General features: G+C 38.3%; 2 protein-coding genes across 3 annotated transcripts in view; both read left to right on the forward strand.

Annotated features, from left to right (window-relative positions):
• The window catches only part of GCC2 (GRIP and coiled-coil domain containing 2), a 49,664-nt gene that overhangs the window by 20,017 nt on the left and 4,340 nt on the right, over nucleotides 1–25,307 (forward strand). For both annotated transcript variants that reach the window (XM_053588173.1, XM_053588174.1), the window contains 9 exons: nucleotides 258–358; nucleotides 456–533; nucleotides 1,154–1,291; nucleotides 2,275–2,396; nucleotides 3,987–4,163; nucleotides 6,822–7,039; nucleotides 8,752–8,946; nucleotides 10,685–10,824; nucleotides 12,888–13,089. In XM_053588173.1, coding sequence (XP_053444148.1) covers nucleotides 258–358; nucleotides 456–533; nucleotides 1,154–1,291; nucleotides 2,275–2,396; nucleotides 3,987–4,163; nucleotides 6,822–7,039; nucleotides 8,752–8,946; nucleotides 10,685–10,824; nucleotides 12,888–13,089 — 1,371 coding nt within the window. The remainder of the gene's footprint in view (nucleotides 1–257; nucleotides 359–455; nucleotides 534–1,153; nucleotides 1,292–2,274; nucleotides 2,397–3,986; nucleotides 4,164–6,821; nucleotides 7,040–8,751; nucleotides 8,947–10,684; nucleotides 10,825–12,887; nucleotides 13,090–25,307) is intronic.
• Nucleotides 20,447–22,533, forward strand: LOC128583704 (nuclear inhibitor of protein phosphatase 1-like). The gene has a single exon (XM_053588175.1). It carries the CDS (start codon nucleotides 20,967–20,969, stop codon nucleotides 21,594–21,596), a length of 630 nt encoding a protein of 209 aa, XP_053444150.1. The 5' UTR covers nucleotides 20,447–20,966; the 3' UTR covers nucleotides 21,597–22,533.

The raw sequence follows: 25,307 nt of genomic DNA on the forward strand, positions 1-25,307 counted from the left end.
AAATATTTTGGTGATTCCTTGTCTAGGTGAGGTAGGATTGCCTATGTGTTGGTAATTGTTAAAGTTAGGGGACGGGTATAGTACAGTTTGTTGTGCTAGTATCAGTACTGTCGTATATGTTTGAAATAGTCCATAACAAAAAGCTAAACAGTTTTCCTTAAAGGTAAATTGACGCAGAAAGACTCATCATTCATATATTTAAATTCACTCATAAAAATTGTTTCATCTCTTTCTTCTGAAACTATTTCTTACACTAGCTTCACTACAGTCTTCAGTACAACAATATGAAGAAAAAAACACCAAAATCAAGCAGTTGCTTGTGAAAACCAAAAAAGAACTGGCAGATTCAAAGCAAGCAGTATGTTAATTTCCCAGTTTCATATTTTAGTACTTATTTCATAGTTTATTTATGAATAACTTTTTTTTTTAACTTAACCAAGACTCCCATTCTGTAGGAAACTGATCACTTAATACTTCAGGCGTCTTTAAAGGGTGAGCTGGAGGCAAGCCAGCAGCAAGTAGAACTCCATAAGGTAAGTTTCTTTTTACTTTTTAAGATTTAAAGAAATTTTCCATGTAGAAGTAAGGTAAGGTACCACTTGGGGATTTTTCTAATTATCCTATGAATATTTATCTTATAAGGATATTTAGAAAATTTCCTCAACCTGTTGAGGAAGTAGAATAAATCAAGTGTGGCATATAACTGAAATCTACCATTTAGCTCAAGCTAGATTATTTTCATTTATTCGAAAATCTGTAATATGCTATACTATAGTACAAAATAAAATAAATATGCATCAGAACTTAATATTACAGTCATAAGAAGTTTATAAAATGATTTTATAAATTTGCTATAAGTATATTTTACATGTAATATCTTGAATTATTTAAATAAATGTTAAATATGTAATCTAAAATATTCTTCATGATTTTTTTTGATGTTGGTTTACAAAAAGGTAAACTTGTTTTAGTGAGAAAATGTTCTACTCATACTGTCTTTACTCTTTCAATAATTACATTAAAAATTCCACTATTTAATTATGTCCCTTACATACACTTATGTTTCAAACCTCAAGTTTGAGTTTTAAGGAAAATCTTTTTAACCTGTATTAACTGATTTGCTAAAGCTAAATTTAAAGATTTTTCCCCCCAGATTCAGCTGGCTGAAATTACATCTGAGAAACACAAAATCCATGAGCACCTGAAGATCTCTGCAGAACAGTACCAGCGCACTCTGAGCATCTACAAGCAGAGAGTGACTGTGCTGCAGGAAGAGAACTGTACTGCCAAGGTGCGTTCTTCATCAGCATCTTCAGGAATTTTCCTACTGGCCTTTTATTCTCCACTTTTAGTGGTTTGTGGTTAAGAGTACTTACTTACTCTTAGATGAAAGCCTGGTTCGGCTCATCTGACTCTAACCCTAACCCCATGCTGACCCAAACCATCACTTGGATCACTTTTTTGCTGAAAAGTAAACCATGAGCACATGTTTCCATTTCAACCTCATTTTTCAATTTATTTGTGTAAGAAATCACTTATTTGTAAAACCTAATTTTTAATCAGAAAAGTGTTATAGATCTTTCTGAGGGCTAAGTGATTATAAAATGATGTCATAATAGCATGGCTAGAGGCCTGCAGAACAGTGAGGTATTGTCTAAAGAGCAATCTTGGCAAAAGTGTCGTGGGAATCTATAGATCACTCAGAAAAGTGGGAAACCTAAAACTTAACTTTTACCATCCTATCTTGAAAACCCAAGTTCAAGTAACTTAATTTCTTTGAATTAATTTTTTCTTCTTTATAACAAGAGGGAGAGTATCATAAGTTAAAATCTTTATATATTTCCAAAAGCACATAATGCCATTATAAAATTTATGGGCAGTAAATTTGTATCAGGGTAGAAAACATGATAATATATCACTTTTCAGAAAAAAATTCCATCATTTGAAGGTTTTTAAAAAGTGAAAGACCTCCTGACATAAATGGTAAATGTTCAAGGTGATGTCTGTTCTGATTACCCTGATTGTTCATTACCTATGTTGTGCACGAATCAGAATATCACATGTACACAGTAAATATGTACAATTATACGTCAAGAAAAAAACTTTTTAAGTGCAAGGCAAACAGAATTATACTTTTCAGCAAAATTAATTAGGGGACTAAAAAGAATGTCAGTCATTTTCAAAAACAGATTTTCATCGCAATCTGTTAATCTCTGAGAGAAAACAGGAGAATTGTGTTAATAGAAAAATGTTTTTCTCTTTTAATTGTTACAGGCAGAACAAGCCGCTATAACCTCTGAATTTGAAAGCTACAAAGTCCGAGTTCATAATGTTCTAAAACAACAGAAAAAGAAATCTGTGTCTCAGGCTGAAACCGAAGGAGCCAAACAAGAAAGGTAAAAATCTAAATTAAAAAAAATATGGAGAGTTTTCTCCCTGCAGTGCAGATTCTCCACCCAGTAGACTGAATATCCTATTTTGATTTCTTTTAACTGTGGAATTTGATATATAATTAGCAATGAGAACAGACTTTGTTTTCACCATGTCTCCAGGCAGTAGCAGAGAACACTACAAAAGGTACTGCTGCAAACTCTAAAGGATGCTAAAAGATATTAAAGTGAACAGTAAGCCAGGATTTGGTGCTCTCTGAGATACAGGCTTAAAGGTCAATTTTGTCTTAGCAGGATCTTGTCATAGTAGAAATACAGGCATTAAAATTACATTATGACTAGTTTTCCCAATTTTGAAAATTTAGAAGTAAAAAAATAAAAATACTTCTTTAATATACTTAACTCACCGTTTATTAGGTTACACAGAAATTGTTTTAAAATATTTATTTCAAAAAGTTTTAAGTACTAACTTGGTTTCGAATCAAACTTTTCTTAAATTTAGGACTATCTCAATTCTATTTGAATAGTATACATTCTTGTGCTGCTTTAAAACTAGCATACAGTATTTCTTTTGTAAATTAATAAAAAAAATATGGAGAACAAAAAATAGAGCATTCCATGGTATTTGTGTTATTTTTACAAGTTAGAGGTTTGGTATTCAGCATTCTTATTGTTCTACGTAAGATTCATTTATTCTGCAGTGTTTGTATGTTTCTGCTACTTTTTGTTAAGGAATCTGTTAACTATGAGTACTGTACACTGAAATATTATGAGATTATTTGCTTTCCAGTAGCTCATTATAAAGCTAACGTTAAATGTTGATACATTGAATAAATAGTGTTATCATTTGCAAGAGCCATTTTTGATCATGCCTGAATTTGGGGTTTGAATTATTTGAATTGTAAATGTCTTTATGTTCCTTCTACTTTCTTATAAATTAAATGTATCTTTTTAAAAAGAAGCTGATAGTGTATTGTACTAATTGTGGCAGATTATTGGATTTTAACTGTTTCCACTTAGTTTTTATTCTGTGCCTAAAAAGACTTCCTGATATTTTTCAGGGATTATCCTTCACTGTAACTTGGTCTAACATATCATTCTCAAAACAGTTAGCTTAGAAGTATATGATTTTTTATAGTCTAATGGCATAGTCCTGTAACATAAAATAAGCTATTTCAATGCCACTTAATGGTCTACTCCATCCAAATATGAAATTTTTTTTTTTTTTTTTTTTTTTTTACAGTTTCTTTTTTTTTGGTTTTTGGCCGGGGCTGGGTTTGAACCCGCCACCTCCGGCATATGGGACTGGTGCCCTACCCCTTGAGCCACAGGTGCCACCCCAAATATGAAATTTTTTAACTTAAAGAAATTTTTTATAGATCTGTGGTACCAGAGATTTAAAATCTGTCTATAACATCTCTTGTATTATATTTAATCCTAGCCTCTGAATTCTTCTGGTTAGAAGTTCCTTGAGATTTATCCCTAATGATAGCAAGAATATAAAATTGAAATACTAAATGATTAAAATATATTTGAAACTGCAAAATCAGGTTAATGTCTTTCAAAAAAAATTTAAAGTGTTTATTTCTGTTTTAGGGAACATCTGAAAATGATGATTGACCAACTAAAAATCAAATTACAAGATAGCCAAAATAACTTACAGATTAATGTCTCTGAACTTCAAACATTACAGTCTGAACATGATACTCTGCTAGAAAGGCACAACAAGATGCTACAAGAAACTGTGTCAAAAGAGGCAGAACTCCGGGAAAAGTAAGGTTGCTAGCAGCACTAACTGTACCAGGCAGCAAAGTATTTCTTACTTGGAACTTTTAATGCTTTGCTATTTGAAATAAGAAATAGACACTTCTGCAGGCTTGGTAACTTTGCTATCTGTACCTTAAAGCTTCCCCTTTGGATTGCTTTTGTTATTTGCACTTTTAAGAACAATGTTTATCTGCTCATCCAATATTCTACCTTCATGGCCATGATGTTTCTTTTATAAAACAAACAACAACAACAACAACGACGAAACCTCACTACTTTACAACCCAGCTGTCATATTATAAGCACTTTTTTCTCTTTAGGAAAGCATTCAGTTATCTGCTGACTGAAAAAGAATATGAAACTTATCTTTGCAACTCTATCTTCAACTTGTCATATTTTGTTAATCACTATAATACCAAAAATAGATATTAGGAGAATTAGCAGAATAAGTAAATTATTGTGAACAATAATCTTTGAACTCCTACGATAAAGAAAGTGGATAGTAGTATTCATTGTATCTTAGACTGAAGAAAAGAATTCTTCATTGAGCATTTTTCAAGGATGTTAAAATACTTTTCATATCACAGATATGCTTGTAATAATATACCTAATCTGATGCTAATCTGAAAAGGGAAGCATTTGGGTTTTCTTGGCTTATGCTATCTGGTTTTCTTTGTTTGTTTTTTGTTTTTTTTTTAGAAACAGAGTTTCACTTTATTGCCCTCGGTAGAATGCTGTGGCGTCACAGCTCACAGCAATCTCCAACTCCTGGGCTTAGGCAATTCTCTTGCCTCAGCCTCTTGAGTAGCTGGGACTACAGATGCCTGCCACAACGCCCAGCTATTTTTTGTTGCAGTTTGACCCGGGCCAGGTTCGAACCCACCACCTTAGTATATGGGGCCTGCGCCCTACTCACTGAGCCACAGGCGCCACCCAAGCTTATGCTATCTGTTAGAAGTGTGATTTATATGTTAATTATGTAAACCAAAACTTCAGGGAAGCTCTACTAATTTTCTATTACCAAGATTTACCATGAGATTAACTTATACATAGTGATGCTCATATGATACTTACATAAGAAATTTCCAACACTTATTTTTCACACTAGAAAAATTACTGCAAATTACATTTCTAACACAAAGTACAATGGGTGCCTTTAAAGTAATTCCATCATTCAATAAATATACTTTGGGCACCTAATTGTCAGTCCTTCCACTAAATACTGGAAACTTTTCACAGCATTTTAAGGTATCTTTAGGAGTCTTTTTTCTTCCTTTTTGGAAATATTAAAAACTAATAGTATTATTACTATCTGTGCGCTTAGACTTTTCATTTATACTCTCCACTTTTTAAAATGTTTTAATGTTTATGCTTTTTCTATGTGAGATTGTAAAAATGACTCCAGGGGGAATGTGCTAATTAAGCCAATCAGGTAATGTCTGCATTACCCAGAGGCCACAGTTAAACACCCAGTATCAACTGGGACCGAGCAGTGACTTGTCATCAGCATAGTCGTTCTGATTTCAGATGGCATTTTCAGGCATCTGGCTCTCAAGTAGGTAAATTCAGAAATGTCATTGCTACTGCCTGAAAACTACAAACTACCTTACCTCTAAAATGTAACTTTTCCTCCCTTAGAAAACTTTTGTGACTGCCAGTGATCCATCGTTTACTTTCTTTGTAGATATTGTTTGAACAAAATGCTTATGAGTTCTCTAGGCTCATTAATTAATATGAACTTGGCAGTTAGAATACCTTTTCTAAAATATCTGGTATTTTTATTCATTTCTCCCTTCAGCCACTAAATCCTGTTTTAAACCATATGTGATTTGCATATGTGTAGTAGGTAGGAAAAACTAACTTGGAAAGGCACACACTATACTGTTAACAGTGTTTACCCTGGACTGGGGATGAGAGTGAGTAAAGAAAGGCTTTCACATTTTTCTCTACTTCTGAATTGCTTAGGTTTTTATGAGAGAATAGTTATGGATTCCTTATGTAAAAAGGAGGTATCTACACCAAACATGTAAAACACGAAAACTACAAATAAGCCAATAAAAGTAGTGGTCCCTCAATAGCAGATCCACTGGCTAATTTCAGGCTGGCCACATAAAAATCACATTGAAAACTGCTGGCAGTAAATTCTAGGACCACACTGGAGGTTCTGATTCATTGGCTATAGCATCAAAGCTAGATGTATGTATTTTCAACAAGGTACTCCAGCAATTCTGATATATAGCCACAGAAAACCAAGTCATCATGTTTGTTTCATGTTTAGTTACAAAATTCGTTTTTTCCTTTAAGGTATTTTTTTGTGAATCAAAATAAAATGATTTTTTTCATATTTTCAAAGTAAAATTAATTTATACTGTAAATATAGTCCTATTTTCTTATGAACCACAAAGTCTGAAAAACACAATTGTTTCTCAGCTGAGGTTCTTCATCTGAACTGTGAGACACAGAAAATGATTTAAACTAAATGATAACTGGAGTCAGTTCTCCCTAAGTTGTTACACAACTAGTACATTATAGATATTTAGGAGAGAAATGATTCATACGTTCAGTAGATACCTTCTCATTCTCTTGCCGAACCCAATTGAGAAAGCCTAGTCAACATGTAAAGCTGAAAGATCTTATGTGAACTCAGTTCCTCTCACCTTTCAGGTTGTGTTCAGTACAGTCAGAAAACATGATGTTGAAGTCTGAACATGCACAGACTGTGAGTCAACTAATGTCACAGAACGAGGTCCTTCAGAACGGCTTCCGAGATCAAGTGCGGCATCTGCAGGAAGAGCACAGAAAGACGGTGGAGACTTTACAGCAGCAGCTCTCCAAGGTGGAGGCACAGCTCTTCCAGCTGAAGAATGAACCTCCCACAAGAAGTATGTATGTACCCAAGGAAGTATAGCCGTTCATGTTTTCGTGTATTTGTGTCACTTAAATCCATTCTTCACAAATTCTTAAGGAGAAAATTGGGTGGCGCCTGTGGCTCAAGGAGTAGGGCGCCGGTCCCATATGCCGGAGGTGGCGGGTTCAAACCCAGCCCTGGCCAAAAACCAAAAAAAAAAAAAAAAAGAAAATTTACTAGGTGACAGCCAATGTCAATTCTGTGATAATGAATTTTGGATTCGCCTTCTGGGAAGATAATGAACCATTTCAACCCTTCTTTATTATGCTTAGAGAAGCCTATACATGTATAACCTCTGAAAATACTAATTTTCATTTATTTATTACCTTTCATGGAAAGGAGTATTTCTTTTTCTCTTAACTAAACATACTCTGTCATTTTCATCACATATGTCCAAATTCTACACCTGTTTGGTGTTCTTCATTGTTAATCATCAAATGTATCTTTTTTTTAATTAGAAACATTAGAGATTGAGCAAAGGACTTTAGAAACACTCAAGCAGTACTAAACTTGTAGACACAGCTTCGGCTTTTTCTCTTTCAAATGTCTAACTAGTTGAAATTTAGTTCAACTGCACCCAATATCTTCCATTCTACTTCCAGGAAAAGATAGGAAAGTGTCAGCCATGGCAGTGCTGTATTTTAGTTGTAATTCGATAGTGTTTTGTTTCACATGAACAATATTGTCACTAGAGCATTGGCAGCTGCAGGTCACTTGTTAGGGTCAGAAACCAACTTCAGAAAAATTTAATATATGCGGAGAGTCAATAAAGTAATTAATCAGCCAAGGACAAACAGGTTACACAAGAGATTGTAATCTAGGAATCAATAGTGAAATAAGCATTTAGGAAAGTATCAGAAACCCAGCAAAATGCTCCAGAGAGAGCAGGTAAGGCTAATAAGATTTGAAAGAACAGAGGAAGCAACTTCGTGGAATGAAAAATAAATGAAATTTGAAGTTAAAAAAACTTGGTTGGAATTCTGGTATATAACTCAACTCATGACTTTGGGTAAAGTCATTATATGTCTCTGAATTTCAGATTTCTTGGAGTCAATAAACTAATGTATCTGAAAGTATCTTACCAACTTTACAGTTCTGTGCAAGTGTTCAGTATGAGTATACAGGAAAGCCATCCCCAGGCAATATAATTGATTAGTTCCCTGCATTGGATTTTGTGTCTCAGTGCTAGGTGTGAGTGGCAACCTTAGGAACAGCAGAGACGAGGGTGTAAGGTCAATGATGAGAATGTGTGCAAGCAGACTTTATTTAGCAAGTGTGCTGTGTCTGAATGTATGCAGCAATCTGAAGTACTGAATCCACAAAAATAGCTAGAATCTAGTTTTTGAATTTCTACCAGTATTTAGCAGTATCATGACCCACTACCCTATATTAATAAAAATAAGCGGTGTTCTCATGAGCTTTGTGTTTATTTAGCAGTTTATCTTAGATAGCTAGTAGCAATTTATAGCTTCTACTGAAATGACTAATGTGGTTAAAAGTTCAATGACTGATTATAAGAACTGTTTTAGCAATTCTTTATATATGATTTATTTACTGGTCTTCTAATTATTTAAGTTCCCTACGTATCATTTGACATTGTAATTTTACTGTATATCTCTGTTAAGCAGGAATCCATCAGTTTTGAACTATCTCACACCTATCCATTAAAAAAAAAAAATTTAACAGGCCCAGCTTCTTCCCACCAACCTCTGAAGAACCTTCGAGACAGAAGAAATGCAGACCTCCCTCTTCTTGATATGCATGCTGTGACCCGGGAGGAGGGGGAAGGGATGGAGACAACTGACACTGAGTCTGTGTCTTCTGCCAGCACACACACGCAGTCTTTAGAGCAGCTGCTTAACTCTTCAGAGACTAAGCTTGGTATGTTACTCTGCCTAAATGTGTTGTTTCTTTTTACAAGGCTTTTTCATGAAACACAAAATGTTTCTTTTATTTTCTTTTTTTTTTTTGTTGAGACAGGGTCCCACCCTATGCCCCTGAGCAGAGTGCAGTGGGCGTGGTAGCTCACGACAACCTCAGATTTGGGCTGCAGGCACCCCGCTGCCTCAGCCTCCGGAAGCCGCTGGGATTACGGGCGCTTGCCGCAGCGCCCGGCTGGGGTTTTCCATTTTTTTCATGAGTCGGGGTCTCACTGTCGCTCAGGCAAGTCTCGAACTCCTGAGCTCAAGCGATTCTCCCTCCTCAGCCTCCCACAGTGCTGGGATTACAGGCTCAGCCTCCCACAGTGCTGGGATTACAGGCGTGAGCCACCACGCCCAGCTTAATTTTATTTTCTTAATTGAGAGAAATTTCCAAGTTATATATGCTTTTATTAGCCACTCCAGTAAAATTTGTTTCACTATCCTATCACCTTTTGAAATAGAAAGATTGTGAAACAAATCATTTTTGAAATAAAATGTTGGCTGTACTCCAGTCTTGAATGAGAAACAGGTGGTTGGAAGATCTATGGTGGTATAGAGCGTAGGATAAACTATTCTCTCACCCTTTGAAGAAACTGGCTATTTCTATTTATTCCTCTTGATGAAGTAATGCTAAATTTGCCTTTATAAATATGGTAAAGTTTTGGCATATTTTATTCTTACCTATAATGACTATTACTGGTCATGATTCAGAGAGAATCTACCTGATGGCTTCGTGAAGTTTCAGGATCACCTGGAATAATGACTATCTGTGTTCATGGTCACTGACCATGTGGGGTGGAGACTGCAAGCTGTGGCTCCTTCAGGCAAAGTTAATGGTGATGACAAAGAGGCATCATGATAGAGTGATGGTAGACTCCAGAATCAGACTTGGCTTTGTGATTTTTGCCAAAATTTTGTGACCACTCAGCCTGTTCCTTCATCTATAAATTTTGAATAATGATACTTGCCCCACCAGATAAAAGATTCTTAAGAGGGTCCATGATATGTGACCAGTAAATGTTAATACTTCTCTCATGTACAAGTGAAATAACATGAATTCTTAGAATATTAACAGATGGGAAGAGGATGTATAAAATGAATCCAACGAAATGGTATAAAAATGGAGTCATGATGTATGTCAGAAATGGGGCTTGTATTTGGTTAGAGTATGTGCTTTACAACAGAGATACTGTCTGTTTTTTTGTTTTGTTTTGTTTTTTGAGACAGACTCTCACTCTGTTGCCCAGGCTAGAGTGCCCTGGCTTTAGCCTAGCTCACAGCAACCTCAGACTCCTGGGCTCAAGCAACTCTCCTGCCTCAGCCTCCAGAGTAGCTGGGACAACAGGTGTCTGCCACAACAGCCAGCTAATTGTTGTATTTTTTTGTAGAGATGGGGGCTCACTCTTGTTTAGGCTGGTCTCAAACTCCTTTGCTCAAGTGACTCTCCCACCTCAGCCTCTTAGAGTGCTAGGATTCCAGGCATAAGCCACCATGCCTGACCCAGATACTGTCTCATTTGAGTTACATTCAACACGTAACCCTTTGAGGCATGTTGAATGGATGAATTGCAAAGCGATTTGAAGAAACCTATATAATACCATAGAGTAAGATATTTGTATTTAGATGTTTTTCTTATTTAGAATCTTTATATGTAATCTCTGATTTTGAAAATCACTTCTTGGAAAAACATCTTGCAGAGGCTCCTTTATGGCATGCCGAATTTACCAAAGAAGAATTGGTTCAAAAGCTCAGTTCCACCACAAAAAGTGCAGATCACGTAAACAGCCTGCTGAGGGAAACGGAAGCAACCAATGCAATCCTTATGGAGCAAATTAAGGTGAGGCCAAAAACTCTGGTCACCTTAGAGACTACCAGTTGGTTTTCTTTTCTTTTCTTTTTTTAGACAAAATCTCCATCTGTCACCCTGAGTAGACTGCCATGGCATCCGCCTAGCTCACAGCAATATCAAACTCCTGGCCTCAAGCAATCCTTTTGCCTTAGCCTCCTAAGTAGCTGGGAATACAAGCACCTGCCACAACACCCAGCTAGTTTTTCTATTTTTAATAGAGATGGGGGTCTCACTCTTGCTCAGGCTGGTCTTGAACTCCTGAGCTCTAGCAGTTCCCCACCTCAGCCTTCCAGAATGCTAAGGTTATAGGCATGAGTCACTGCACCCAGCCCTAGTTGGTTTTTTTGTTTGTTTATTTGTTTTTTGAGACAGAGTCTCACAATGTCACCCTCAGTAGAGTGCGGTGGCATCACAGCTCACAGCAGCCTCAAACTCTTGGGCTTATTAAGCCATTCTCTCACCTCAGCCTCCCAAGTAGCTAGGATTATAGACACCCACCACAACACCTGGCTCTTTTTTTTGTTGGCGTTGTCATTGTTGTCTAGCCCCAAGCGCCAGCCCCACGCTGGGTTCGAACCTGCCTGCCTTGGTATATGTGGCTGGCATCCTAACTACTGAGCATGGGCACCGAGCCCCCAGTTGGTTTTCTTGACCCCCCCCATACATATGCACTGAAGTTTAAAAATTCACATTTCCAATGCATCTATAACATCTTGATTCTTTATATTAGATTCCTGGCAGTGAGAAATATTGCTTTTATGTAAATATTCCATTATGTAAATATTATTTAATTCTCACTTTTTCTAAGAAACCATAATAGATTTAGAAATTAGAGAGATGTTCACAGGTCATCATTCTGTATACACTTAAATAGAACTTAAATGGGTCCTTCAGTTCTCAAGATGAACAGTGGAGCATTACTAATTCAAACCATTCATCTGATGTTTATGCTACTGAACCATTTAACACAGTTCATAGGTAGAGACAGCAAAGTGGACGGACACCAGCAGCATCTAGGAATATTGTGGAGCAGTTGAGCATTAGTCAAGTGAGACATTTCCACCGTGGCTCACTGATATTTCTCCTGCTGAATTATTCAGTTATTTACAGTAACTTGTGTATATCATGACATCCCACCACTTGAGCATGCATCCTGTAAAATTATATTTTCCCACTAGTCAAAACATTGTAACATCTAACAAATCACTAAGTAGTCCAGTGAACCTAAGTGACTTATTTAAATGTTATATTTCCACAAATACATAGTCTCTTACATATAACTTCTTAGTCTTTTTTTAATTGACGTTTTTTAAATAACCCTAGGTTTTTAGGACAAAGTTGGCTAACTTTCCTGGGCTAACCTGAAATAATGAAAATAAACCAAAAGCCATAGCTCTGTTTAGACTCAGAAATCTTCCTCAAAGACTTTAATGTGCTATTACCTTTTTCATGTCATCCTTTGTCCCATTTTTCTCATAATATTGTATATTGTCTTACATTTCTGAATTTTAACTGTATTCTGAACTCACCTTTTGTTTTTTTGTTTTGCATAAGTGCTGTTCATTGTGGACATCTTAACTGCCTGGGCTCTGGGCATAGGGGCTAATGGAGGCTGCAGATGTTCACTTCAGCCATTTTCAGGTTTATTCCTGCTCCTCACAGTGTATCTGTTATCCCAGAGACCCCGAACCCCACTGGCTCAGTTTCTATAGCGAGTAGAAGGCAGAGGGAGCACTATGGTACCAACCTATAGCCCCAGTTGCTCCTTATGTCAATTTTCCATCAGTCCTGGACCTTTCAACCCCAGTTTCCACCCTGCCCTTTGCTTCTGAGTCAGGAACTAATTGGCATTTACATAGCATGGATCCTCTTCACTTGTCAACGGTACTTGGTAAGATGCTGGATTGAGTCATTTCCACTTCTTCATCTGCTTCCCAGCTTCTTTATTGTCATTTGCACGGGGAGAGAGCCTTCCAGGAGAAAGAGGGGGAAAAGGCATGTGTTCAGTAAGCTCTTAAAACCTATTTTTAATTGATTTTTCCTAACACCAGCTTCTCAAAAGTGAAATAAGAAGATTGGAAAGAAATCAAGAGCGAGAAAAGTCTGTAGCTAGCCTGGAATATTTGAAGAATGTCTTGCTACAGTTCATCTTCCTGAAACCAGGTAGTGAAAGAGAGAGGCTTCTTCCTGTAATTGATACAATGTTGCAGCTCAGCCCTGAAGAAAAGGGAAAACTTGCTGCAATTGCTCAAGGTGGGTGAAAGAGTCTTACAACTTCCTCTTTTATAAATTTAACTGAATGTTGGCCTTGTGGCTGAGAATTTGTGTGTGTGCTTACAATCTTTTCTCTGACACTATGGCTTTTAAAATTACAACTTTTAAATTTTATTCATTTAGCTTGGTTCTGTTGTATATGTAAGCTGTGACTAGATTTGAAAAGCTGACTTTTTAACATCTGGAGGCAACTATCATACATTTATATAATTTTAATGTTCAGCAAAAACAATACAATGCTTAATTTGATCTTCCAGCTCTTTAAAAGTCGGATTTGTATTCTGGTATGAAGTACTGGTATTGAGCTGAATATGGTTTAGTTTTACATCATACTTTTAACATGTATTGGCTTGTTCCTTTCCTACCTCGCCCCTTTCACCGCTTCACAGACGATCTAGGTATAATGGAGTCATGTAGCACAACACATAGCCTGTATATAGCAGTCCAGTATCCAGACAAATAATGCTCTCCTGTTTTTAGAGCTTATATTTTCATGTCAAATAGATTTCATGCAGTGACACCATAAACTCCTTTGAAATGCTTCACATATAGCTGCTGTAGTTCCCTGATTTTGGATTATATCTTAAGAATTGTGGTTTCATTTTTGTTTTAGTTTTAAACATTTTTATTGTAGACATTTTTAAGCATACAGGGAAAGTACTGCAGTGTCCCTTGTAGCTAACAGCTATCATCTTTACTAGTTTTCAATTCATGAGCAATCTTTTGGCAGGGGTAGAGGAGAGCTAGAGATTTTAAAGCAAATCCCATACATCAGTTCATTTTCTTAGTGAATATCAGCATTTATTGGATTTCTCTGTCATCTATGCCTATTTCATGGTTTTTGTGCCTAGATTATCACAAATGCCTTTTTACAATAGCCCAAACAGTATATTGCATGTGGTTAATGTTGCTTAAACTTAGTTTTGTTGGGTTGGGTATGTTTATTTGTTTGTTAGCTGTAACAATTCCATGTTCCTTTTTTAAATACATCATTTATTGAAGAAATTGGTCATTTGTCCTATATTCTGGGTTTGGTACTTAAAGGTAGCATTGAACTTGTTCCAAGTGCTTATAAATAGGAAGTTAGATCTCTGATTAGATCCAGATATAACAGGGCCAGATGGGGCAGGAAAGTATCTTGTAGGTGGTATTGTGTACTTTCTAAGACATCAGTAGACCTAGAATGTCTGGATGACTGACCTCATCTTGTTGCTGCTCTTTAACATGTTTCTCCTTCCCCCATAACTCCTAACTAAACGGATAGATTTAAAGTCATCCTCAAAATTGAGCAGGCATCAGAATCAGTTGGTCATTAAAACTCCATCAAAACTCCCCGTTTCTGACGCAGGATTTTGTATTTTTTGCAATTAGATGCTGATATTCCTGGTCTAGGGGTCCATACCTGGAGCACTCCTGATCTAGAGGACTGATAAGATTCAGGCTTAATTTCTTTGCAAAAATACTTTCTGAATATAATAGTATTGATAGTTTCTTCAAATCTGTTTTCTTTTCTTTTTTTTTTTTTTTATTGTTGGGGATTCATTGAGGGTACAATAAGCCAGGTTACACTGATTGCAATTGTTAGGTAAAGTCCCTCTTGCAATCATGTCTTGCCCCTATAAAGTGTGACACACACCAAGGCCCCACCAAATCTGTTTTCTTACAGTACAGCTTTGTAATGATGAAAGAGAAATGTTTTCAATACTAATGATAATCTCAGTTTTGCAAACTATAGGTACATTCCCATAACCACGATAGCATTTTTGTTACAAGATTCAAAATAAGAATACATTATATAAATTTTTAGTAATAAATTATTCTATTTTTTTTTTTTTTGTGGTTTTTTTTGGCCGGGGCTGGGTTTGAACCCGCCACCTCCGGCATATGGGACCAGCGCCCTACTCCTTGAGCCACAGGCGCCGCCCTATTCTATATTATTAATTTGCTTTATATACTACTTCAATTCTGTCAAGACTAGATCCTTTTTATCATTGTAAAATTAACCAGAATAATAAAATGCATATATCTTTTAAAGTGTAGCTTTGCACAGAATAGTGATATGATTTCTAAATGTGTAGCATGTCTCTTTTAAAACCCTAGCATGTGTAATATAATATAGATGTTGCTAACACCCAAGGGGCTCCTGTAAGTTGAGGATCCATTGATTGAAAGGTCTAAAATACTAACCTAAGGTATATCAATAACAGAGAAATTTTTAAATAATTTCATAAAAGATATACATACACATGTACTATATAGAAGTTCATAAGAAACCCAGAACTCTAATACATGGTTTTTCTACGTCCTATAAACATATAGGAAAACTACACTTACTAAACTTAAATTAGTTTGATTTTTAAGGTTATTTACTTCTTGCCTCTTAGCTATGTGAGTAAATAAAAGGGAACTTATAAAAACTGAAAATTATGATGGTTAGAGGCAGATTTAGATACGGCTTAAGAGAGAATATAAACCAGAAGATAGGTCAGAAATAATTATGCTGAATTGAGCATGGAAAAACAAAAGACGAAAGAAATAGAAAAGTGAGCAAAAGATATAGAGGATAGAATGAAGGCATCAAACATATATTTACTAATTGAAGGTATAAAGAGGGGAAAGAATGGAGCAGAGATAATACGTGAAGAGAATGGCTGAAAATCTTACAAAACTGATGAAGTATATCCATCCCCAGGTTAAGAAAGCCAAAATCTCAAGCAGGATAAAAACAAAAACAAAGAAATCTACCTCTTTTCACATAAAGTGAAACTTCCCCCCGAAAAAACAAGACAAATTTCTAAAGCAGCCAGGGGAAGAAGACATGTTGCTTCACCTTTGAAAGAGTAACAGATTCAAAGTTGAATTCTCAACATCACTGGTATAAGACCATCTGCACTGTGCTGAAAAAAGTAACTGCCAGTCTTATATAAGTATTTTTTAAGATCTTTCTGACAAGTTTGTAAGAAACCCAGAACAGGGCGGTGCCTGTGGCTCAGGCGGTAAGGCAACAGCCCCATATACTGAGGGTGGCGGGTTCAAACCCGGCCCCGGCTGAACTGCAACCAAAAAATAGCTGGGTGATGTGGCGGGCGCCTGTAGTCCCAGCTACTCGGGAGGCTGAGGCAAGAGAATCGCTTAAGCCCAGGAGTTGGAGGTTGCTGTGAGCTGTGTGATGCCATGGCACTCTACCTGAGGGCCATAAAGTGACACTCTGTCTCTACAAAAAAAAAAAGAAACCCAGAACATACAGGGGACAGGGTGAGAGTGAATAAACAGAAACTAAAAGTTTGCCTCCATTGGAAATTCTCAACAATGTACTTAAGGCAAAAGGAAAATTCCCTAGGAAGAAGGTATGAGGTACAAGAAGGAAAAACATGCAGAGGAAACTTGTTGCCATCTTACAGATAGGAGCTCAAGACCTTAACACCAGGGACACTGCATTACCAGGGCCCTGAAGAGAATAACCAATGTTGCACACATGTGGGATGCCAGAAGAGAACATCTGAGAGCCACTCTTTCTAGCACCGGAGGGGGCAGGGCCATCAGAGCAAACAACACAAGTACATCTTGCCTCTTATGTCCTTGGAAGCAATGTTTACAATTTCTGATTTTGCATAAAGTTTATAACAGCATTTTTCATTTAGGTTGCTACCCTTTAGTGAGTAGTGAAATCAATTTAGTGGATCACATCCGAAATATTTTTTTAAATGAAAAGGAAAAGTCAAACATCAGAATATATTGGATGTAGGAAGAGTAAGAATTGTTTCTTGAAACTCTAGGTATAATGCATCAGTGTGGGTATCTAGTCTGACTGTATCAGATCATGATGTAAAATGTTTTCTTTCTGGGGGTTTGAGTGTATTTGTGAAATATTAGTTTAGGGAGTAAAATAGGTTACCCAACTCTGATAAGCAACATCAAACTCCTCATAATAAATACATATTATGAGCCCAACTTAAATTTCAAGCAGGTGTCATGAGCTGCTCAGAGCAGCCTGTCAGTTCTTTGTGTAAGGTGGAGTGCACCAGTAGTCCCCAAACAAGTAACATCAAGGAGACACTGCTGGGAAGTATTGGTTGTTCCTCTGCTTGCATCACAAATGTTCACTCACTCTGTCCCCTGCCTGTTAAATCTCAACACAGTTCACATTTGGATGTCTCTTTTCTGAGATAGAACTTTTTCTTCCCAGATAAGTTAGCCACATAGTACACATACTTCTCTATGCAAAATTAGAATCTCTACTTTGCTGCTCAAACAAGAGCTAGAGGTTGCTTCTCTATGTCTTCTTTACTCCCAAACTAGGTCACAGTTCACAGAGCTCAATACTTCCCCATAATGTACATGATACACACACCACAGTCTGTGAGTCTTTAGAAGTAAATAAAGTGAAAAAAGGCCAAAAACCCGATAGGAAAATAGGCCAAGCGAGCCATAAACTTTTTGATCGTGTCCAGACTGGCAGGAAGAGAATTCATGCTCACATTCCCACTGCAAGTGCTTGATTTGATTTGAAGAGGATATAGAACATGATCAAAAGAGAATAACCTCTCAGCGCAGGAGCAATGCAGCCTGTCTCAACACGGCTTTTCTCTTGGTCCTTGTTTAGCTAAAGAGGTAAATACCTGCAGGAACGTTGTCAACACGGTACAGTTTCTTTCTGAGATAGAACTTTTGCTCCCCAGATAAGTTACCTACACAGAACATATACTTCTCTATACAAAATTAGAATCTCAACTTTGCTGCTCAAGCAAGAACTAGAAGTTGCTTCTCTCCATTTTCTTTACTCCCAAACTAAGTCACAGTTCACAGAGCAGGATACTTTCCCATAATCTACAGGATCCTGCCAGATCTGAGCGCAGCTGAATTTTTATTACATTACAAGAATGAGTATAGCATTTATTCCGTATGAGCATAGGACAGTCTGCATTTCAGTTTAAGGCAATTGGTTCTCTTTATTCTTGGGATTAAAGCTCCTCTCTCAGAACACCTAATCAGTGCCCAGTTGTCCATCTCTAATGACATCTCTTCCTCTAGCTTCCTAGAAGCTCTTCATGCAGATTGTGGAAGATAGACTTCTACAAAGTCTTTGCCTTCATGATTTTCTCCTTCAGAAATAGTCCTTTGTGTAATCCTCTCTCCTAGAGGGTCAGGAGACTGAGCTACTGAGTTATTTTTAACTAGCAGACTACAACAAAGGTGGTAGGTTACGAGGGAGTGTGAGTTAATGTCTTGCTAGCAGACTCTCTGCCTTCTCCATTTGTACACTTTGATGAAGCAAGCTGCCATATAGGAGAGGTCCATGTGGTGAAGAACCAAGGCTGTCCTTAGCCAATAGGAAGCAAGAACTGAGACTATCAGTTCAGCAACCTGGAGGAACCAAATTCTGCGAACTACCACATGAGTTTGGAAGCAGATCTTTCTCCAGTCCAGCCTTCAGATGAGATTCCAGCCTGCCAATATCTTGATTGCAGCTCTGTGGGATTACCCTAAAACAGAACCATTCTTTTTTTTTTTTGGACAGAGTCTCACTATGTTGCCCTCTATAGAGTGCTGTGTCGTCACAGCTCACAACAACTTCAAACTCTTAGACTTAAGTGATTCTCTTGCCTCAGCCTCCCAAGTAGCTGGGACTACAGGCCACCCGTCACAACGCCCGGCTATTTTTATGTTGCAGTTGTCATTGTTTGGCAGGCCTGGGCCAGGTTCGAACATGCCAGCCCCCATGTATGTGCCTGGCACCCTAGCTGCTGACTACAGGTGAGCAGAGCCATTCTTGATCCACTAACCAGTAGAATACAACAAAGATGGTAGGTTACAAGGGATTCACGGTTTCATAGAAACTGTGAAATAACAAATATGTCTTATCTTAATCCACGAGGTTTGTGGTAATTTGTTACCCAGAAGTTCATAAGTACTGCATGGATAAAACAAGATAGTTAACAAAAAAACAAATGAAACTGGCTTTTAAACTATAGAAAGAGTTTCTCCATTTAAAAGGCTGAAAATGGGGCCTGGTACGGTAGCTCACGCCTATAATCCTAGCACTCTGGAAGGCCAAAGCAGATGGATTGCTGGAGCTCACAAGCTCGAGACCAGCCTGAGCAAGAGTGAGACCCCGTCTCTAAAAATAGCCAGGGCGGCGCCTGTGGCTCAGTCGATAGGGCGCCGGCCCCATATACCGAGGGTGACGGGTTCAAGCCCGGCCCCGGCCAAACTGCAACCAAAAAATAGCCGGGCGTTGTGGCGGGCGCCTATAGTCCCAGCTACTCGGGAGGCTGAGGCAAGAGAATCGCTTAAGCCCAGGAGTTGGAGATTGCTATGAGCTGTGTGAGGCCACGGCACTCTACCCAGGGCCATAAAGTGAGACTCTGTCTCTACAAAAAAATAAATAAATAAAAAAAAAAATAAAAATAGCCAAGTATTATAGCAGGCACCTATAGTACCAGCTACTTAGGAGGCTGAGACAAGAGGATCACTTGAGCCCAAGAGTTTGAGGTTGCTGTGAGCTATGATGTCACAGCACTCTATTGAGGGTGACAAAGTGAGACTGTCTCAAAAAAAAAAGTTTTAACACTTCTCTGCATGAGGTCCAACTATGGTACAAATATATGTATGAAAACACAAAGATGTCTGGAACGGTGATACTAAATTTAATAATGGTCACCTCTGGGGAGAAGAGGAGGGAGGAAAAGTGTATGTAATTAAAAGAGGTGTTTGCGGGCGGCCCCTGTGGCTCAGTGAGCAGGGCGCCGGCCCCATATACCGAGGGTGGTGGGTTCAAACCCGGCCCCGGCCAAACTGCAACAAAAAAATAGCCGGGCATTGTGGCGGGTGCCTGTAGTCCCAGCTACTCGGGAGGCTGAGGCAAGAGAATCGCCTAGGCCCAGGAGTTGGAGGTTGCTGTGAGCTGTGTGACGCCACGGCACTCTACCAAGGGCGATAAAATGAAACTCTGTCTCTACAAAAAAAAGAGGTGTTTGCTTTTTTTAAGGTTACGAAAATGTCATTTTATATATATAGAGAGAGAGAGATAATATTAAAAAGCAAGGAAGACCCATTCTGAAATTTTTTTGGAATTCCAGAATTTTTCTGAGCTTTAAGCCAAGATTTTATAAGAAAGATAAAAAGAATAACTGGAACAATACAAAGTGATACAACCACCTTGGGAAAGTTTGGCATTTTGTATAAAAAGTTAAACATACACCTGGCATACGGTAGTCTTACTATGTGGTATTTAAGAGGAATGAAAAGGTTTTGTTAATACAAAAACCTCTGCACAGACCTCAATAAATATATTTAAAAAACATTGAATTGGACGCAAGATGGCGGCAGCCGCGAACTCAGGTTCCAGGCCTCCCGCTGTTCGACTGCCCGACCTGGGCAGGTAAGCCTCCTCCTGGTTTACATCTAGATGTAGTCAAAGGAGACAAACTAATTGAGGGCTGAAGCTGGGCGCGGTGGCTCACGCCTGTAATCCTAGCACTCTGGGAAGCCAAGGCGGGTGGATTGCTTGAGCTAAGGAGTTCAAGACCAGACCAGCCTGAGCAACAAAACTGATTATTGATGAGAAGAAGTATTACTTATTTGGGAGAAACCCTGATTTGTGTGACTTTACCATTGACCACCAGTCTTGCTCTCGGGTCCACGCTGCACTGGTCTACCACAAGCATCTGAAGAGAGTTTTCCTGATAGATCTCAATAGTACACATGGCACTTTCTTAGGTCATATACGGTTGGAACCACACAAGCCTCAGCAAATTCCCATCGATTCCACGGTCTCTTTTGGTGCATCCACAAGGGCATACACTCTGCGTGAGAAGCCTCAGACATTGCCATCAGCTGTGAAAGGAGATGAGAAGATGGGTGGAGAGGATGATGAACTCAAAGGCTTACTGGGACTTCCAGAGGAAGAAACCGAGCTTGATAACCTGACAGAGTTCAACACTGCCCACAATAAGCAGATTTCTACCCTCACCATTGAGGAGGGAAATCTGGACATTCAGAGACCAAAGAGGAAGAGGAAGAACTCACGGGTGACATTCAGTGAGGATGATGAGATCATCAACCCAGAGGATGTGGATCCCTCAGTTGGTCGCTTTAGGAATATGGTGCAAACTGCAGTGGTCCCAGTCAAGAAGAAGCGAGTGGATGGCCCTGGCTCTCTGGGCCTGGAGGAATCAGGAAACAGGCGCATGCAGAACTTTGCCTTCAGTGGAGGACTCTACGGGGCCCTGCCCCCAACACACAATGAGGCCGGCTCCCAGCCGCATGGCATCCATGGGACAGCGCTCATCGGTGGCTTGCCCATGCCATACCCGAACCTCGCCCCTGACGTGGACTTGACTCCTGTTGTACCATCAGCAGTGAATATGAACCCAGCACCAAACCCTGCAGTCTATAACCCTGAAGCTGTAAATGAACCCAAGAAGAAGAAATATGCAAAAGAGGCGTGGCCGGGCAAGAAGCCCACACCTTCCTTACTGATTTGATATTTTTGGTCATGGAGAAGGGTGGGATTGGGTGGGAATGGGGTAGAAGGGTGATGGGGGAGCTAATGAACTAGGGAGAAAAACTTTCCATGTGTGCAGTTTCGTCTTTCAGAATGTCTCCTGGGGTCCTAACCATGTATCATTAAAACTGGGGTGGGGTCGAAGTGTCCCATAAAGACCTGTCTTCAGAACACTTTCAGTGTAGAGAAAGTTTTTGTATTACCTCTTAAATAGACTGCCCAGGCTCTTTCCCCAGCCTTCCACTACCTCCTTCTTTTCTTTCTCTCTCTTTCTAGGAAATTTTTATGGAAAAATCAGATATCCCATATCCCAGCCCCTCAGGTTGACTCCAGAGCTGTGGAGGTTATAATAGTGTCACTAGCCTTGGGGTCCAGCAGCCTGATTTATATCTACTATCCTTCCAAGTCCCAGGTAGCAAAAGGGTTGCCATGGATCCCAGGTTGATCAAAAATAAGGCTTAGAATTCTGTAGTTAAGCCAAGGTTTAAATTAAAAAAGTTCTCTTGGTTAGTGGTTTTGAGGTCCAGTAGTTAGGGTTTTCACTTTTGTCCTTTCTGTTGGAATGAAAACATTTTGGTTTTTCTTCGTCTGTGACCAGTGCCATAGACACAGGTTTATAGTTTTTAACTGACAGTATTGTTTGAACTTCACCTGTTTTTCTTGTCAAACCTGAGCACTCCATTTGCTGAAGTTTCTTATTTAATTCCAGAGTACTATCCTCTATTCTATGGCATTACTTTCCTTTTTAAGGGTGTTATGAAGGCAATTTTTAAAGGGTATGACAGTGAGGGCAATTTAAATTAAAAAGGAAAAGATTTTATTTTGCAAGTAGCTGATGTCTCTAAGAAGAATTTTTAGATGTTGACTTGGAGGCTTTTCCCCCCTGGATTGAGAGCTTGTTATCCAGATCCTTGATCACTTCTAAAAGTTTTGTAGTAGAATCCCTAGTGTTTTCCAGGTATATGATCACATCATCTGTGAAGAGTGAAAGTTTGACCTCTTCTGACCCTATGTGGATACCCTTGATCGCCTTTTCTTCCCTAATTGCAATGGCCTGCCAAACAATGACAACTGCAACATAAAAATAGCCGGGCGTTGTGACGGGTGGCCTGTAGTCCCAGCTACTTGGGAGGCTGAGGCAAGAGAATCACTTAAGTCTAAGAGTTTGAAGTTGTTGTGAGCTGTGACGACACAGCACTCTGTAGAGGGCAACATAGTGAGACTCTGTCCAAAAAAAAAGAATGGTTCTGTTTTAGGGTAATCCCACAGAGTTGCAATGGCTAAAACTTCCATTACGATGTTAAAGAGCAATGGAGACAATGGGCAACCTTGCCTGGTTCCTGATCTAAGTGGAAATGATTTCAATTTAACTCCATTCAATACAATATTGGCTGTGGGTTTGCTGTAGATGGCCTCTATTAGTTTAAGAAATGTCCTTTCTATACCAATTTTCTTAAGTGTTCTGATCATGAAGGGATGCTGGATATTATCAAAAGCTTTTTCTGCAATTGAGAGAATCATATGGTCTTTATTTTTTAGTTTGTTCATGTGCTGAATTACATTTATAGATTTATGTATATTGAACCAGCCTTGAGAGCCTGGGATAAATCCCACTTGGTCATAGTGTATAATTTTTTTGATGCGTTGTTGGATTCTGTTTCTAAGGATCTTATTGAGTATTTTTGCATCAATATTCATTAGTGATATTAGTCTATAATTTTCTTTTCTTGTTGGGTCTTTCCCTGATCCCTAGGGATCAAGGTGATGTTTGCTTCGTAGAATGTGTTGAGTAGTTTTCCTTCTTTTTATATGTTTTGGAAGAAGTTTAGTAATATAGGTACTAGTTCTCTTTAAAGGTTTGGTAGAATTCTGACGTAAAGCCATCTAGTCCTGGGCTTTTCTTTTTAGGGAGAGTTTGTATAATTGATGCTATTTCAGAACTTGATATAGCTGTTCAATATTTCCACTTCATTCTGGTTAAGTCTTGGTAGGTGGCGTACTTCCAAGTATTGGTTGATTTCTTTCAGATTTTCATATTTCTGAGAGTAAAGTTTCTTGTTATATTCATTAAGGATTTTTTGAATTTCTGACGGGTCTATTGTTATTTCATCTTTACCATTTCTGATTGATGAAATTAGAGATTTTACTCTTTTTTTTCCTGGTTAGGTTGGCCAAAAGTTTATTTTATTGACCTTTTCAAAAAACCAACTTTTGGATTTATTGATCTGTTGTATAATTTTTTTGTTTTCAATTTCATTTAATTCTGCTCTGATTTTGGTTATTTCTTTTCTTCTGCTGGGTTTGGGGTTGGAATGTTCTTCCTTCTCCAGTTGCTTGAGATGTCCCATTAAGTTATTAACTTCCTCTCTTTCCGTTTTCTTGAGGAAGGCTTGCAGTGCTATAAATTTCCCTCTTAGGACTGCCTTTGCAGTATCCCAGAGGTTCTGATAATTCGTGTCTTGATTGTTGTTTTGTTCCAGAAATTTGGTGATTTCCTTCTTAAGATGGTCTATACCCCATCTATCCTTCAGCATAAGGTTATTTAGCTCCCATATTTTTGTATGGGTATGCAGATTCCTGTTGTTATTGAGTTCAACTTTTATTCCATGATGGTCTGAGAAGATGCAAGGAATAATTTCTATTTTTTTAAATTTGCTGAGGTTAGATTTGTGGCCTAGGATGTGGTCAATTTTGGAGTATGTTCCATGGACTGATGAGAAGAATGTGTACTCAGTTTTGTTGGGATGAAATGTTCTGAAGATGTCTGTTAAGTCCAGATGTTGAATGGTTAAGTTTAAATCTAAAATTTGTTTGCTTAGCTTCTTTTTGGAGGATCTATCCAGCACTGCTAAACTGTGTTAAAATCTCCAACTACTGTCGAACTAGAGGAAATCAAGTTGCTCAAGTCTGTTAGAGTTTCTCTTATAAATTGAGGTGCATTCTGGTTAAGTGCATAAATATTAATAATTGAAATCTCATTGTATTGAGTATTACCTTTAACAAATATGAAGTGTCCATCCTTATCCTTCCTTATTTTGGTTGGTTTAAAGCCTATTGCATCTGCAAATAGGATTGCAACGCCTGCTTTTTTCTGCTTTCCATTTGCCTTGAGTATAGATGACCATCCCTTCACCTTGAATCTATGTTTTTCTTTTAATGTAAGATGGGATTCTTGTATGCAGCAGATATCTGGCTTGAGTTTTTGTATCCAGTCAGCCAACCTGTGCCTCTTTAGAGGACAATTTAAACCATTCACATTAATTGAGAATATTGATAAGCCTTTTGAGAGTCCGGTGGACATTTTTAATCCTTTTGCGACTGTGGAAGTTGGAATTTCATCAAAATTTTCTGGGTGGGTTTACTTTTGTGGTGGAGGGTTATGCTGGTCTTTATGAAGGATAGGTCTGAGAATATCCTGGAGAGCTGGTTTAGTTATGGCAAATTTCTTCAACATGTGAATGTCATTAAAGTATTTAATTTCTCCGTCATAAATGAAACTCAGTTTAGCTGGGTACAGGATCCTGGGTTGAAAGTAATTTTGTTTTAGGGCGGCGCCTGTGGCTCAGTGAGTAGGGTGCCGGCCCCATATGCCGAGGGTGGCGGGTTCAAACCCAGCCCCGGCCAAACTGCAACAAAAGATAGCCAGGCATTGTGGCGGGCGCCTGTAGTCCCAGCTGCTTGGGAGGCTGAG

The sequence above is a fragment of the Nycticebus coucang genome, chromosome 4 (assembly GCF_027406575.1).
Source record: "Nycticebus coucang isolate mNycCou1 chromosome 4, mNycCou1.pri, whole genome shotgun sequence".
Lineage (NCBI taxonomy): Eukaryota > Metazoa > Chordata > Mammalia > Primates > Lorisidae > Nycticebus > Nycticebus coucang.

What these genes read in the sequence shown, in the direction of transcription:
- LOC128583704 (XM_053588175.1), top strand. Translation starts at nt 20,967, where the DNA reads ATGGGTGGAGAGGATGATGAACTCAAAGGCTTACTGGGACTTCCAGAG.